General features: G+C 38.3%; 1 protein-coding gene across 1 annotated transcript in view; it reads left to right on the plus strand.

Moving 5' to 3' along the window:
• Positions 1-2,264: 2,264 nt before the first annotated feature.
• IRAG2 (inositol 1,4,5-triphosphate receptor associated 2) overlaps positions 2,265-16,973 on the plus strand; it is a 75,343-nt gene continuing 60,634 nt past the window's right edge. The window contains exons 1-9 of the mRNA XM_087969155.1: positions 2,265-2,844; positions 3,370-3,390; positions 3,532-3,642; positions 4,207-4,387; positions 5,682-5,728; positions 6,913-6,979; positions 8,420-8,578; positions 15,411-15,528; positions 16,023-16,073. Coding sequence (XP_087825281.1) covers positions 2,265-2,844; positions 3,370-3,390; positions 3,532-3,642; positions 4,207-4,387; positions 5,682-5,728; positions 6,913-6,979; positions 8,420-8,578; positions 15,411-15,528; positions 16,023-16,073 — 1,335 coding nt within the window. The remainder of the gene's footprint in view (positions 2,845-3,369; positions 3,391-3,531; positions 3,643-4,206; positions 4,388-5,681; positions 5,729-6,912; positions 6,980-8,419; positions 8,579-15,410; positions 15,529-16,022; positions 16,074-16,973) is intronic.

Below are 16,973 nucleotides of genomic sequence, written 5' to 3' on the forward strand. Positions count from 1 at the left end.
TTTCAAGATGGGTAATTCTATCCTTACTGCAGATTCTGTTCCTATATTTATGTCCAATTTTTTATTGGTTAAAGTTTTCTATGTTTCATGTAGAGTACCAGCTCTAAATTTTTTTTCCCCCAAACAAGGTATCTTCAGATATGCTGGATTAAAACTCTCACCATCTCTGATCTGTAGGACCGTGATTGAGATAATACAAGCTTATCATTTCAGCTTACATTTTACCCTACTTGATGCTTAGCTAATATATTAGATCATTGTTTCTCAACTCAGCAACTTTAAGATACAAGAATTTCAACTCCCAGAATTCCCTAGCCAGCCAGGCTGCCTGGGGAATTCTGGAGGGTTGAAGTCCATGCATCTTAATGGCTGAGGTTGAGAAACAATGTTCTAATATATTCGGCGAGCACCAAGAAGAAGAAAATGTAAGCTCAAATGACTAGGCTTTAAAATCCTTAAATGTGAAATCTAAAATACATAATCGTTGGTGGGCTATGTAGCTTCTTTGGAATAACATTGCATGCAAATGTATTCATGCTGTGCCAAAATTCACCTTGCACTTTCTCAGTTTTATTTTTCTGCTGAAGGAATACTTTGAGAGTTTGCTTTTTAACATTATGAAGTGATGGTTTGGTACGGACTTGACCAGAAGATGGAGTCAGCTGGGTTTTTTTATTGTTGATTGATTGATTAAATATATTTCTATGCCACTGCCACTGAAAGCAATTCTCAGCGACTCCTTAAATTAACTATTGTGCTTCCAGCTGTTCCCCTTCCTGTGCATTAACCTCTTTCCTTGTCGTCCCCCCCCGCTTAAATTATTCTGTAAAGAAACTAATTAGGAAGTTGGCACACTACAGATCAAAGCAGCGGTCTCTTAACATCTCAGATTTCTTTACAGGGAAGTTTTTGAAGGGCAAAAATGACCTGCTAACGTGAATGGAAACATTGTGGGGAAATGGTGTTCCCGTTGGGCAGCCATTTTGTTCCCAGGCAGCCATTTTGCCTTTCAAAAGCAACGATTGTATCCCTGATGTTGAAACCTGCCTTTCGCTACTCTTGTAACAGGCAAATGGTTGCCAGTTTGTTTCCTGGTCCATTTCAAGCTGGCGGTGTCAACCTTTGAAGCCCTATGTGATTTTATTAAGGCCCTTGGGATGGTTATAAGTGTGAGGGCTGGCCATAAGAAGGGTGTTTTTTTTTCTGGTGCTCTTGTAAATTTGAACGATCCCTAAACAAATGATTGTAAGTCAGGGACCACGCACATAAGAATCTGGAAGACTCTGCAAGTCTTGAATTATATGATGAGATATATATTGACAAAGTTTAAAACAGAGGGTTCCCCAAACTTGGCAACTTTAAGACTTGTGGACTTCAAATCCCAGAATTCTCCAGCCAGAGAATTCTGGGATTTGAAGTCCACAAGTCTTAAAGTTGCCAAGTTTGGGGACCCCTGGTTTAGAAGAAGATGTAATTTAAAAAGTATTAGATTGTGCAGAAATGGACAGATTGACAAAAAAGATAAATGAAAAAAAGAAGGTATAGAGTATTTTCGAACATGGGACTTGTTTTATCAATGGTTGGATAATAGAGGTAGAAATTACGGGCTGGAAAAGTATAATTAAGCAAATTGACTCAGGCTGTTCACAAAGCACTTGTGTATGTTAAATGAAAATGTATAAATAAACTGTTAACAAAAAGTAAAGACAAGCAACATGTTACTCTAGATACTAGAATGCCTTTTGGAACTGGTTTCTTGCCCTTTGAAATTGTTTAGATTCTTCGAATAATAAATAAATAAATGAGTAGTTGGCCTGCTGCCAAAAATAGAACCAACCTTATTTATAATAGCGTATTTAATCTATTTGAGGAGTGATTATTAAAACTTATTATTATATTCATTATATTAATATTATTAGCCACCCAGACATGGGGTGGGCAATCATAGAAATTCTTTAAATAATTTGATAATTAATTTAAAAAAAAAAGAATCTGAAAGACTCAGGAAGTTTTGGTGATAAGATATATGTTGAGGAGACTGATAAACTTTAGAGATCTCTCTGGCTAAATTATATTGTACACTAAAACCTGAAAAATAGTTAAAATGGCGATTCTTCCCATCCCATTCTTTTAAAGTTAAGTTTGACTGTCCTTGAACTTCAATCTTGGATGAATGAAGGAAACATCTGAAGGTTCAATCTTATCATTTTTTTAAAATGTATGTCTTCCCCCTTTTTAAGGTAACCTCTCAAACAAGGGGGAAAATGTCTTCCAAAGATAGTTGTGGGAAACGCCATCATCCTGTGGCCAGCCTTTGCAGGAAGCTCCAAGCTATCAACATGATGGACCAAACTTCGAATCCTGCCTTGCAGATTCCAAAATTCCAGTCAAAAAACTTTGACAGTCCACAGAGTAACACAAAGAAGAACCTGGAAGAAATCTTGAAGAAACGGACACTAAAAAGCAACAGTTCCCTGGACACCAACCTCCTTCTGCTAAGTCCTTCCAGTGACAGCATCTTCTCTCCGACCCCTAGTATGGTGCAAACACCACGTCATCGACGTATTTCTGATATTCGTTCCGAGTCCTTTTCTCTGGGTGGGAATAAAGACAAGCTCAACAAATCATGGGTTTTTGTAAATCAGAGAGGGAATGGTTCACCCCATCTCATTAAGCATGGAGAGTCAACCTCTGATTATCTTTGTAGCAACAGTAATATCGAACCAAAGGTCACATCATCTTTGGAATGCAGCTATTTCACATCGAGTCCTGATTTACCTATCCAGGGACCAACATCCGTACAGCCCTCTTTTCCTTCACCACCACCCAAAAGATTCTCCTTCGGTAAGGACTGAAGGAAAACCACACAGGCTACTTTTGTATTATTTGTATTATTGTATGTATTTGTATTGTTCTGATACCTCAAGGGTTGCCACAAAGAAGAGGGAGCCAAGCTATTTTCCAAAGCACCCGAAGGCAGGACAAGAAGCAATGGATGGAAACTAATCAAGGAGAGAAGCAACCTAGAACTAAGGAGAAATTTCCTGATAGTTAGAACAATTAGTCAGTGGAACAGCTTGCCTTCAGAGGATGCGAATGCTGCAACATTGGAAGTTTTAAGAAGAGATTGGGCAAGAAGAGGGTACAGGGTTTCCTGTCTAAGCAGGGGGTTGGACTAGAAGACCTCCAAGGCCCTTCTCTTCCGTTCCACTCCTTCTGGTTTTGCTTTTTATGATGTATCCTGCTTTTTTATAGTATTATTTTGGCTAGTTTATGGAAACTAACAATGAGAAGGCAGTCCCATAAACACAAAATGGTTTTTCAACCTGATTGCAGATGTAATAAATGTACAAGCTGAACAGAAGGAAGGAAAAGATAGGCTTGGGAAGAGTTGAATTTGAAGTTCAAAGTTCAAAACATTTAATCTAGATATACGGCATAAAAAAAGTGAGCAGGAAAACCAGTTAAAAGCAATTATCTTAGTTACATGTGGAAAAACAAACCAACTTCCAATATTCTTTGTCTTCATAGGATGGAAACGGGCAATGGACAACAGAGACAATGAAGACTCTGACACAAGCCTGATTTGTGAAGAAGACCTATTGACTACCATGTTTTCTGCATGTGATGTGGAAAGAAGAGGTAATGTAACAGTTGAAAAGTTCCAAAATGAATTTGGGAGGCTACTTAAACAGGTAGTCCTCAATTTATGACCATTCAGACTTACAACAGACCTCTCCAGGATTATCTTTTGTTGAAAATTGTCAGCATAGTTTACAGTTAAAAGTCAAGGATTGACATTAGCAGTCAGAATGCTAATTGTCTACTCATAATTTAAAACAATCTACCCCTGTGAAGGTGAACCTATGACACACATGCCGGAAGTGAGCCATTTCTGCTGGCACGTGAGCCGTCGCCTGAAACAGATCCACTGCGCATGCGCCTCCCCGTCAGCCAGCTGATTTTTGGGTATCTGCTGCACATGCACAGGGGACGGGGTGCATGCGGGGTGCGCATGCGCAGGAGGATGGGGGGAGTCATGCACGCATTGTATTATCGGTGTAGGCACACGCACGCATACATGCACGTGCATGCACGCACTTTTGACACGTGACAACGAAAAGGTTAGCCATCACTGATCTACATGAAAATGATGAACATCATTTGAGCACGAACCTCTGTGTTAATTTTCATTGTTATGTTTAGGCAAAGTTGCCGTTTCTAAATTAGTTGATTTCCTGAGGAACACGACAAGTCGGAGTTCAGAAGACAGCGGCCTTGAAGATTTATGCAACATGCTTGATCCTGATCACAGGGACATCTCCATGGACTTGGAGACCTACCACGCCATCATGAAAGAATGGATTGAAGATTGCAAAAGAAACTGGTACCTGCCTATTATCTCTCTTTTTGTAATGCAAGGCATGGTAACCCCATATATTGATCTTAACTCCATTGAATAACCCTTTACATAAATTAAAAACACCCTCCTAGAGTTCTTTGAATCCTTAATGAATTCCATAACTAGTAGTTCTCCATTGAAAATAATAATTTATTCCTGCTCTTTGCTTTCTGGTTTTAACTACCATAGTTAGCAAACCTCTACAAAGCTGATCCTTTTATCCCATAGTGACTAAATATAGAATTATTTATAGAATAGAACTCTTTATTGGCCAAGTGTGATTGGACACACGAGAAATTTGTCTTGGTGCAAATGCTCTCAGTGTACATAAAAGAAAAGATACATTCATCAAGAGTTAAGAAACATCAGGTGCAACACTTAATAATAGTCATAGGGTACAATAAGCAATCAAATCATACTAGGAAACTAAATTTAAACAATATCAATCATAAAGACAAGCAACAAGATTATAGTCATAAGTGGGAGGAGATAAGCATGGTATATAAAATCATACATTGCAATGTCCTACCTGTCAATGAATACTTCAGCTTCAACAATAACAACACAAGAGCACACAATAGATACAAACTCAAAGTAAACCGCACCAAACTTGATTGCAGGAAATACTTCAGCAATAGAGTGGTCAATGTCTGGAATACTCTACCCGACTCTGTAGTTTCTTCCCCAAACCCCAAAAACTTTAACCTTAGACTGTCTACTATTGACCTCACCCCTTTCCTAAGAGGCCTGTAGGGGGCGTGCATAAGCGCACCAACGTGCCTACCGTCCCAGTCCTATTGTTTCTCTTATTCTTTTATTTTTCTTATATGTATCCATTTCATGTATTCACAACTATGTATACATTTATACTTATTATCTTGTAAACAATTGACAAATCAAATAAATAAATAAATAAAAATAAATAGGTAATAGGAAGGATGAGAAGAATAATAGCAATACAGTCTTAGTAAATAGTTTGACAGTGTTGTGGGAATTAATGGTTTAGCAGATTGATGGCATTCGGGGAAAAACAATTGTGTCTAGTAGTTCTGGTGTGTATAAGAGTCTTTGATAAGAAGTTAGGATGGATAATATCATGCCATATAATTATATAGGTTAAGAAACTGAAAACAGGTTACAAATCATGAGAAAGAAAAAGTTTTTTCAGTACACTGTACTAAAAATGCAAAAAATGTTTAATATCATGGATTAGAGCCATTTCTGTTATCTTGTATTCAGATACCTGGAATTATACAAAAAAACCCCCTTTGTTTTTCAGGAATGAGCAACCCACCAAAGAGGCAACCCCTGAAAATAATTTCTCAGGTATTTCTTTATCAGATTTATTGAACTGCATTCAGAATTAATAACAATACAAATGTATTAGAGTAATATTTAAGGTATTATGGAAAGTTAAATTTTATGCATGAGTATAACATGCATAAAAAGTGCTAAAAGTTAAGCCCTGTGCCTGCAGTCCAATAGGAATAATCTCATTATTGTTTTCAAACTATCAATGATTATGTAAACCACCAGCTGCAGAGTTCCTCATTATCAGTAAGAGAGTTATCTTCCCTCCATTATAACCTAAAGTTGTGAAAAAGATTTAAGTCTCTCTCTCTCTACATACACACACACACATACACACACACACACACATACACAGAGAGAGAGAGGGGGGGGGAGAAATAGGTTGTTTGAAAGCGAAAAAAAAGTCTTGAAATGTTAATACACTTCTTTCATCGCAACAAATCTAGCTAAAGAGAACTCTGAAGCTGTTTAGAAGGGAAGAAGCTGTGCTAAATAATTGACTGAATTATTTGCATGAGTAGGTGAATTATTTTCTGGGCTGGTGAACACATTTGCAAACTTGGTTTTAGCTAATAAGTTGGTGGTTTGTTCTGCAACAGGCTAGCTTTCTGTTTTTTGTTGAATATTTTAAAAAAAGTTGAAATGTTACATGGGAATAAGGAACCAGATCATACCAAGAGAGTTCTCGGGAGGCAGATCAGTCGTGGATTAGGAGAACTTAGGGGTTTATTAGCTTCCTTTGTTCCTTCCAATGGTATCTCTTATCCATGTCCTGTTAAACTCGATTATCATTGCTAAGATAGCAATGAGCCGTGGTGGCACAGTGGTTAGAATGCAGTACTGCAGGCTACTTCTGCTGATTGCTGGCTGCAGTTCGACAGTTCGATTCTGACTGCTGAAGGTTGACTCAGCCTTCCAGCCCTCAGGTTTGTTGGGGGCAGTATGCTGACTCTGTAAACCGCTAGAGAGGACTGTAAAGCACTGTGAAACAGTACATAAGTCTAAGTGCTATGGCTCATTCTAAGATTGTGAATGAGTCATTTTGCTTTTTTCAAATGCTAAATTAGGGCATTTGAGGACAGTCATAAAAGTGAAAGTGCAATATCAGTCATGCAGAGGCAACCATTGTGCTTAAAATCCTTTATGGAATGGAAAGTTGGTTTCTTTCTTGCCTCACCAGTGAAAACTTCTTTTTGCAGCAAAAAGATTGAACATCACTTCCGGAAGCCTAGAAGCACTTGGCGGTGATATATCAAGAGGAGATTTGTGAGTCCTGTTTTAGTCGACAGGTTCAGAAATGGGAAACGGAAGAAACTGGAACCAAGATCAGAGATATTAATTGGGCAGGAATAATGGGTACACAGAGTCTTTTAAATGACTGAAGGATGTGATGACATTTTACCATCCGAATGGCTGCCACACAGAAAGTTAAACTCGCTCTGTGTTGTCCCAAGGGAGCAGGATATAGAGCAGGGGTGTCCAACCTTGGCAACTTTAAGACTTGTGGAATTCTGGGAGTTGAAGTCCACAAGTCTTAAAGTTGCCAAGGTTGGACACCCCTGATATAGAGCAAAGGGTGTATGAATTGAATGCTGGGAAAATAGTACCTTAATAGTAAGATCAGTTAAACAATGCAACCACCAAAAATGCAGAGAGGCAGTGAGTTTCTCTCTGTTGGTTGTACAAGTAGTCCTCGACTTGCGTCTGCAATTGAACCACAGCATTTCAGTTGCATAAGTGATACATTTGTTAAATGAGTTTTGCCCCATTGTATGGCCTTTCTTGCCACAGTTATTAAGTGAATCACTGTAGATGTTGAGTTAGTGACATGATTGTTAAATGAATCTGACTTCCCCATTGGCTGCTTGTTAGAAGGTCGCAAAAGGTGATCCCATGACCCTGGGAACACTGCAATCATCATAAATATGAATCCGCTTCCAAGGGTCTGAATTTCGATCACGTGATTATTGGGCAAAACTCACTTCATCCCTGCCTGGCTTAGCAACAGAAATTTGGGGCTCAATTGTGGTTGGAAGTTGAGGACTACCTGTTATGCGCAGTTAGCAATGTCCTCTCAAGGATAAGCTTTCAGAAATGAGGGAATCTGGATTATCAGTGGAGAGAAATAGCTGGATGTCTGATCACAGGTGGGTATTCAGAAGGTTCTGACCAGTTCTGGAGAACTGGTAGCGGAAATTTTAAGTAGTTCAGAGAACCGGAAAATACCACCTCTGACTGGCCCTGCCCCCATCTCTTCTCTGCCTCCCATTGAGTCCCAGCTGATTGGCTGGGTCTTCTTTGGTTGCCCTGCACAGGAGAACAGGATTGGAAAATTAGTGGGGTGGGGAGGGAATGGGGATTTTTGCAATAACTTTCCCGCAGGAGTGGGGAGGGAATGGAGATTTTATAGTATCCCTCCCCTGCCACACCCACCAAGCCATGCCCACCAAGTCACGTCACGCCCACCAAGCCACACCCATAGAACCGGTAGTAAAAAAAAAATGTATCCCACCGTTGCTGTCTGATGCAGAAAAGTGCTCTCCCGTAGAGTTGTTCTTGGGTGATGGGACTTGGCCAGAAAAGGTACAGATGGGAAGGAATTTTCTTAGCATTAAACGCCCATCCTGCTGTTGGTCTCCTCCATTAAAAACATGGAGCAATTGAAGATAAAAATGAGGAGGTCCTCTTGTCTTTTTACCCTTCCAGAGAAACGTCCGACTTGATTACTTGCGTAGCTGATCTTCAGTTCAACAACCAGAAACTTCAAGAGGAAAATGACCAGTTGAAGCTGGCACTGGATACCATGGATGAGACCAATAATAGACTGATGGAAGACAGCGGGGAACTGCGGAATCAGATAAAAAGGTGCGATGCTTTTGAAAATAAGTGAAAGTTCTTTTGTGGGTTTAGCAAAATTTGTTGTCGCTCTAGATAAAAATGCCATAGTAGGGGTGTTTCTTTGGTTTGGGTTATAAATAAAATAAGATACATGTTAGGTATAACATTGATACCAAATATGGTTTGGGTGAATAAATATATAAAACTTAGATATCATGGTTTAAGTGCTTATCACTTTAAGCACAATGCAGCAGGCAATTAGCCGATTAAGGGTGCGGTTAGAAGTTACAATATAAGGAAGCATTAGAAGCTGGAAAGCTTACTGTCTCTGGCTGGCTGTAACTGTGTGCTACTGTAACTGTGTGCTGCTGCGACTAACTGTGATTACTGACTGTGAGTGCCTGAGACTGAACTGTTATTGTTTGCTACTGTTTGCTGAATATCCAGCATTTGTTTCTCTGGAGAGTGAAACCGGAGGAGGAGAAGATATCTTTATCGGCTGATAAAGATATTGCAAGGACTCTTAACTTGGACTATACTAGTGAGTCTTACTGGATGGAAATACTGTGAATGACTTAATGGACTGAATGACAATGCTTAAACTCTAACTGGATTAAAAACTATTTAAACTACAAACAGTGTTTGTGTTCAGTGTGTGTATACTCTGGGGCCCTTCCGCTCTCCTTTGGCTTCCTGGCTTGACTACTGCTGCAATACTCTGCTAGGGGTTAATTCCCAAACCCTAACATTGGTTATGGGCCCAGCAGCATAGTATAACTAACCAGGATATAGCAGAGAGAGTTGGTGTGAGTTGCACATTACTGTAAAAACAAACTGTTTTAATTAGTTTAAAATAGTCAAAATATCTGAAGAGTAATGGCACAAGTAAATTTGTCACAACTGTCCATGATATCCAGGCTGGATGGAACAAACTATGTTTCATGGTCAATGAAATGTAGTTTACTTCTACGCAGAGAAGGATTGTGGGACATTATAGCAAACCCACCAGATGTGAGTAGATGGGATCCTGCTAATGATGATGATAAAGAAAAGTTACAAGACTTTAAACTGAAGAATGAGCAGGCTTTATGCATCATAGGACTGACTCTCTGTGATCAGCAGCTTGTCCATATTCGTGGAGAAGAAAATGCTGCTAACTGCTGGGAGAACCTCAGGAAGATTTATGTTCGGGACAGTGTAGGAGCACATATAAATCTTACACGGAAGCTTTTTCAAACGCATCTTCAGAGGAATGGAGATATGTTAGTTCATTTAAACTGTATGAAGAGCATTTTTCAAGATTTGCAAGAAAAAGAGCTTATATTTAATGAACTGCAACAAGTCTACATAATATTATCTTCATTAGATCAAAGCTATGATGACTATGTGACTTCGTTAGAGGTATTGCCAAAAGAAAGCCTCTCATTAACCGAGATTACAGGCAGGCTACTAGAAGAAGCCAGAAGAAGGCGTGAGCGTGACGAGCTGAGAGAAGATAAGAAAGAAGAGAAATTATCTTCAAAGCTTGAAAGAAACCAGCAAAGCAAAGTAAAGCACCCGGAAGAAGAGAATTTATCTTCAACAGCATACACAATTAAAAAGTGTTTTAATTGTGGAGGCAGAGGACATTTGGCAAGGTTCTGCAAAAAGAGAAAAAGCCAGAATGTAAAAAAGCCAAAGAAAGCATTTGAACTAGCCACGTTTAGCAACTCTGATGTGAAGAATAATTTATGGGTGGTTGACAGTGGCGCATCCCACTGCATCACAAGAGATAAGACAAAATTTATAAAAATGTCTACAAGTTCTCAACATATATCACTTGCAAATGGCTGGAACCTGAAAGCGAAAGGTCAAGGTTTTGCACGTTGTCCGTACATAAACCAGGATATAAAAATGTTGTATGTACCGCAACTAAAGTTTAATTTGCTTTCAGTAAGGGTATTAGATAAATTAGGTTATGTAATTACTTTTAAGGATAATAATTGCATAATTGAAAAAGATAACAAAAGGGTAACTGCAGCTTTAAATGGAACATTATATGTCTTAGATAATAGTAAGAAAGGGGAGGCTCAAACTGTATTTAATAATATAAAGCCTCATGAAGAATGTATCCATTTATTGCATAGGCGTTTGGGGCATGTAAATTTTAAAATGCTAAACGTACAGTTGAGTTATCTGAAGGAATAAGGTTAAAACCTTGTGATAAATATTTGCGTTGTAATGTTTGCTGTGAAGATAAGAGCAAGGTATTGCCTGCAAATAGGCTAAATGGTTTCAAAACAAAAGAACCTTTAGAAGTAGTATTTGCAGACATAATAGGTCCAAAGAAACCCAGTATGGGGGTGCTAGATATATACTGAGCATTATGGACCATTATTCTAGATATGGGTTTTGCTATTTAATGAAAAGCAAAACTGAAACATATCAACATTTTTCAATTGGCTTAGGTTTGCTGAAAGAAAGTCTAAGCGTCAACTGATAACCCTGGTGACAGATAATGGTACGGAATTTATTAATAACAAATTCCAGAACAGACTTAAGGTAGCTGGAATAGAGCATAAGAAGTCTGCTCCATACAGGCCAGAACATAACGCTTTTATTGAAAGAAGAGGCCAAACACTACAGGCAATGGTTAGAACAATGTTAAATGATTCTGGGTTACCTGATACTTTGTGGGGGGAGGCTACAATGTGTGCTAATAACATATTGAACAACGTTGTTAATACAACAACAGGTGAAATACCATTTACCAGGTGGCATGGCAGGAAACCTGATCTAAGTTACCTGCACACATTTGGTGCACCAGCATGGGTGCATATTCCTGCACAACTCAGAAAAAAAGGGCAACATAGAGCTAAAAGATTTTTCTTCGTTGGTTATCAGGCAAACCATAGGGCATATAGATTTTGGGAGAAAGGCACATCTAAAGTGTTATGTAGTGCTAGTGCCCAATTTCTAGAACATGAAGGATGGGAGAAATTAGAACAGGATGCCAATAAAGATGTAGTTATTGAATCCTACAGAAATCCCATTAGTTATCCCTGTAACTTTAAAAATAAAGTAAAGAGAAAAATACAGGATGAAATAGTGCCCATAAAGGAAGAAACAGATTCAATAGCTGAACAGGATGAGGAAGATGAACAGGTAGTAGTTCAACAAAGTCCTCCTGTAAGTCCTGTAATTCCCAGAAGAACTACACGTGTATCTAGACCGCCTGATAGGTACCAGGCTTACACAGTGTGCCAGATTAATGAAGTTCCTAATTCTGTAGAAGAAATTAAAAAGTATCCTAATAAGGAAAAAGAAAGTTGGTATGCAGCAATGAATAAGGAACTGAATTCATTAAGTGATATGAAGGTGTATGAAAATGCCAAATTACCTGTAGGAAAGAAATCCATTGGCTGCAAATGGATATTTAAGGTAAAAATAGATAAGGATGGTAATTTAATCTATAAAGCAAGGTTAGTAGCCCAAGGTTTTAGGCAGAATGCCAATGACTATGATGAGGTGTTTGCACCTAGTCTTAAGGCAGCAACCTTGAGAGCAGCTTTAGTGTGGGCAGCTAGTAAAAACTATATAGTTAACCATTTAGATGTGGAAACTGCTTACTTGCACGCCCCATTAAAACATATTATTTATATGCAAAAACCTGTTGGTATTAAAAGTGAAAGTAAGGATAATAATGATTGTTGGTTGTTAAAGAAAAGTCTCTATGGTCTTAAACAATCAGGCTATGAATGGAACCAGTATATTGTAAAGGAACTAGACAATATAGGATTTAAAGCTGGTTTAGCCGATCCATGTCTGTTTAAGAGGGAGACAAATGGGAAAGTATCATTATTATTACTATTCACAGATGATATTGCATTGATAACTGAAACTAATGATGAAGCAAATAAAATAATAGCATCATTAGGAAAGAGAATAAAGATCAAGCAATTAGGGGAGATAAAGAAGTATCTCGGTTTGAATATAAAGAAAACAAGGAAAGGTTTTAAGATATCTCAGGAAGATAAGATAAGCAAATTGCTAAAAGATTACAAGATGGAGCTTTGTAAGCCAGCTAAGACTCCAATGAGTCAGGAGTTTAGCAACACTGATGATCAAAGCCCGGAGTTTGATAAGGTGATTTATCAATCTTTAATTGGTAGTTTGAGTTATATTAGTAATTGGTCTAGACCAGATATATCGTACTGCGTGAATCAGTTGGCTAGATTCAATTCTGCACCATGTGAAAGACACTGGAATGCAGCTAAGAGGATATTAAGATATCTTAAAAAGACAATGAATTATTCATTGTATTTAGAACCAAAGGGTGATTTAATTTTGTGTGCTTATGCAGATGCTAGCTTTGCATCAGAAAGAGACACTAGAAAGTCGACTTCAGGAACAGCCATAATGCTGGGTAAGACATTAATAGGCTGGAAGTCAATAAGACAACAGCATATAAGTTTGTCTACTATGGAGGCAGAATTCTCCTGTTTATCATTGTTATGTACAGAGTTAATAATGTATAAACAAATGTTAATTGATATAGGTATAACAGTAGATTATCCTATAATTATACATGAAGATAATCAGGCAGCAATTCAAATGGCCACTAATATTGGAGTAAAAACAAGGAGCAAACATACAGATCTAAGATACCTAAACGTGAGACAATCTGTAAGAAGTAAGATGATTCAGCTAGAGTACTGTATGTCGGAGGACAATTTAGCTGATAATTTTACTAAAGCCCAAGGTGCCAGTAAGCACCAGGAGAGTTGTGAAAAATATGGGGTTAGATTGTAAAGATATTATATATTTATTTCACCCAAAAGGGGAGTATGTTAGGTATAACATTGATACCAAATATGGTTTGGGTGAATAAATATATAAAACTTAGATATCATGGTTTAAGTGCTTATCACTTTAAGCACAATGCAGCAGGCAATTAGCCGATTAAGGGTGCGGTTAGAAGTTACAATATAAGGAAGCATTAGAAGCTGGAAAGCTTACTGTCTCTGGCTGGCTGTAACTGTGTGCTACTGTAACTGTGTGCTGCTGCGACTAACTGTGATTACTGACTGTGAGTGCCTGAGACTGAACTGTTATTGTTTGCTACTGTTTGCTGAATATCCAGCGTTTGTTTCTCTGGAGAGTGAAACCGGAGGAGGAGAAGATATCTTTATCGGCTGATAAAGATATTGCAAGGACTCTTAACTTGGACTATACTAGTGAGTCTTACTGGATGGAAATACTGTGAATGACTTAATGGACTGAATGACAATGCTTAAACTCTAACTGGATTAAAAACTATTTAAACTACAAACAGTGTTTGTGTTCAGTGTGTGTATACTCTGGGGCCCTTCCGCTCTCCTTTGGCTTCCTGGCTTGACTACTGCTGCAATACTCTGCTAGGGGTTAATTCCCAAACCCTAACAATACAAAATAGGAAAGTAAATACGAAAATGGTGGGGAAGAAGAGGGGGAAGAGAAGTGAGGGAGGAGGATAAGAAAAAAAGAAAAGGAAACATTGATTTCGTCTTTGTTGCAGTAGAATAAGCCGTTAACATCAAATCACAACTTTTTGTTTTTTCATTATAATATGAACAAGCCATTTCTATAAAGATCTATCAATCTAATCTATCAATCAAAATCAAAGTTTCATTCTTTTTCACTTCAAGCACAAAATTCAGAAGCAGTCTCCATGTGGAAATATAAGTACTTATGTTCTTTTCTTTAATTAAAATAGTCAATTTTGCCATTTCAGCCAACTTCTGCAACCATTCGTCCATAGTAGGAATCGCAGCCATAGTATTGCAATAAATTATTCTAAAACACTGCATTTTTAGAGAACTTAGTACCATAGGAATTTCTTTCTGAGCTTTATTAGATCTATCTTTTTGTTTGAAGTCATTGCACACATTAATGTCGCCTATGGAGAAAAATCTAATAATTAAAAATGCAAATAAGATGGTGAATTGTACTTCAAAATATGGAACCGTGGCACTTTATCTGAGAACGCTGACACTAATGAGTCTCTGGTTCTACTCGGGAATTAATTATTCCATGTAGATTCAAGAAATGTATTCAAGAAATGTGATCAATTTTGAAATGTCTTTGTTGTAAAATTGAGAAGATAGAGAAATATGTTTCTGACTGCCTGAGGAATACGGGGAATTGAAGTCCACACATCTTCAAGATGCCAAGGTTGAGAAAGACCAATATATACTGTTTTAAGGGGCGCGGTGGCTCAGTGGCTGAAACACTGAGCTTGTCGATCAGAAAGGTAGAAAGTTCAATGGTTCGAATCCCTAGTGCCGTGTAATGGAGTGAGCTCCCATTACTTGTCCCAACTTTTGCCAACCTAGCAGTTCGAAAGCATGTAAAAATGCAAGTAGAAAAATAGGGACCACTTTGGTGGGAAGGTAATAGCGTTCCATGAGCCTTCAGCATTTAGTCATGCCAGCCACATGATCACGGAGACATCTTTGGACAGTGCTGGCTCTCCGGCTTTGTAACGGGGATGAGTATCAGCCCCTAGAGCCAGAAAATGACTAGCACATATGTGCGAGGGGAACCTTTATCTTTACCTTAAACTGTTTTAATGTTTAGTTAATTTCAATCATTATATCTAGATTTTGTTTATTGTATGCCACTGTTATATTTTTATTTTAGTTTTATTGAGTTTCACTGCAGCTATATTAAAATATATATTTATTTACATCTCATATTTATATCTATCCCCAGAATGTGATCCTGGTGCATACAATAATAAAACACACAAAAATATCTACAAAGAAACATTGGGAAAAAAATCGGATAGGTTTCCTTGTCTATCGCAAATGTTTGTTTGTTTGTTTGTTTGGCTTTCTAGCTTCCAGCAGTCTGCAAGTCAAGTGAAAACATTAAAAGAGGAATTGGAAGAAGTAAAGAACATTCTGGGTACCTCTGAAGAAAAGAAGCAGTTGATGGCAATCCAGAATAAACAGCTTGTGAGTTGATGTTTGTATGCAAGCAATGGTGGGCTTCAGCCAGTTCACTCCCATTCAGGAGAACTAGTTGTTAACTTTCTGAGCAGTTTGGTGAGCTGGTTGTTGGAAGAAATGATTAAGGCAAGAGAACCAGTTGTTAAATTGTTTGAATCCCACCACTGTATAATGCAGGAGTCTAACTTTGGCCATCTGTTACAATCCAAGTTGTGTTGCATTGTGTTGGTACATGGAGCAAGTGCCAAATGTAAGTCAACACATTGTCAGGGCTCCAACATTCACCCCCATTCAAATCCTAAGTCTCTAGTCGCATCTCTAGCCGCATCTCTCCGAGTAAAAAAAATGATTTATTAGGAGTGACCATGTCGGCATTACCTGTGTGCAGCTAACTCTAAGACACACCATTCATTTCACCCTTGACCCTGGTCTTCGCCACCCCCTCAGGTTCCTGATAAACATCTGATTGCTTTTCTTCTCCACTTTCTTTTCATAATTAGGAAAAGGAGAATCAGTCCCTTGTTCTTAAGATTTCTTCTCTTCAAGAGGAGGTAAGAATGGGTGTGAATACTCTTTGAATCATAGGGTGATAATTTTGTTATTGCTGTGCAGTATATACAGGTAGTCCTTGACTACAGCCACAATTAACCCACAATTTCCATTGTTAAGCAAGACAATTGTCAAGTGAGTTTTCCCCTGTTTTATGGCCATTCTTGCCATCATCGTTAAGCAAGTCATCAAATTAGTAAACCAGTTGTTAAATGAATCTGGCTTCCCCGTTGACTTTCTTTGTCAGAAGGTCACAAAAGGTGATCACGTGACCCCAGGGTACTGCAACCGTCATAAAATACACGACGGTTGCCAAACATCCAAATGTTGATCATGTGACCACAGGGATGCTGCAGTGGTTGTAAGTGTCAAAAATAGTCATAAGTCACTTTTTTCAGTGCCTGTGTAACTTTGGATGGTCATTAAACAAACAGTTGTAAGTTGAGGACAACTGTAATAGCCCGACAAGAGATGGCATTTCAATATTCTCCACCAGATTTATGGGCAGAACAATTAAGTGGATAATTCCCCCAAACTTCTGCAGAGGGTGAAGAAATTCCTCAAGAATTTATCAAGGGCGGAATTTGCTATACTGGTGTCATCCTATCACTGGTGTTCTTGAGTTCATTCGATTGTTGGAGGTGGCAGCGTAATTGATGTTGTGTGCATGCTTTTTTTAAATAAGACATTTCAATCACCCCTCCTTGGTGCCCACACTTCCCAGCCAGAAGAAGATTCATGACAGGAATTTAAAAATGAGGTTTTGGGATGGAATGAAACTGGGGGAAGCCAGGAAAACCTGCAGAATACTAGAGAGATTGTTATATAATGGAAGATAGACCATTCAGACATACCTCTTGAGCTTCTGGATTCTACATAGGTGTAAGGAAACCATATAAGAA

This window comes from Notechis scutatus, chromosome 6 (assembly GCF_049901735.1).
Source record: "Notechis scutatus isolate UNSWTSFEM ecotype Mainland chromosome 6, rNotScu1.2, whole genome shotgun sequence".
Taxonomy (NCBI): Eukaryota; Metazoa; Chordata; class Lepidosauria; order Squamata; family Elapidae; genus Notechis; species Notechis scutatus.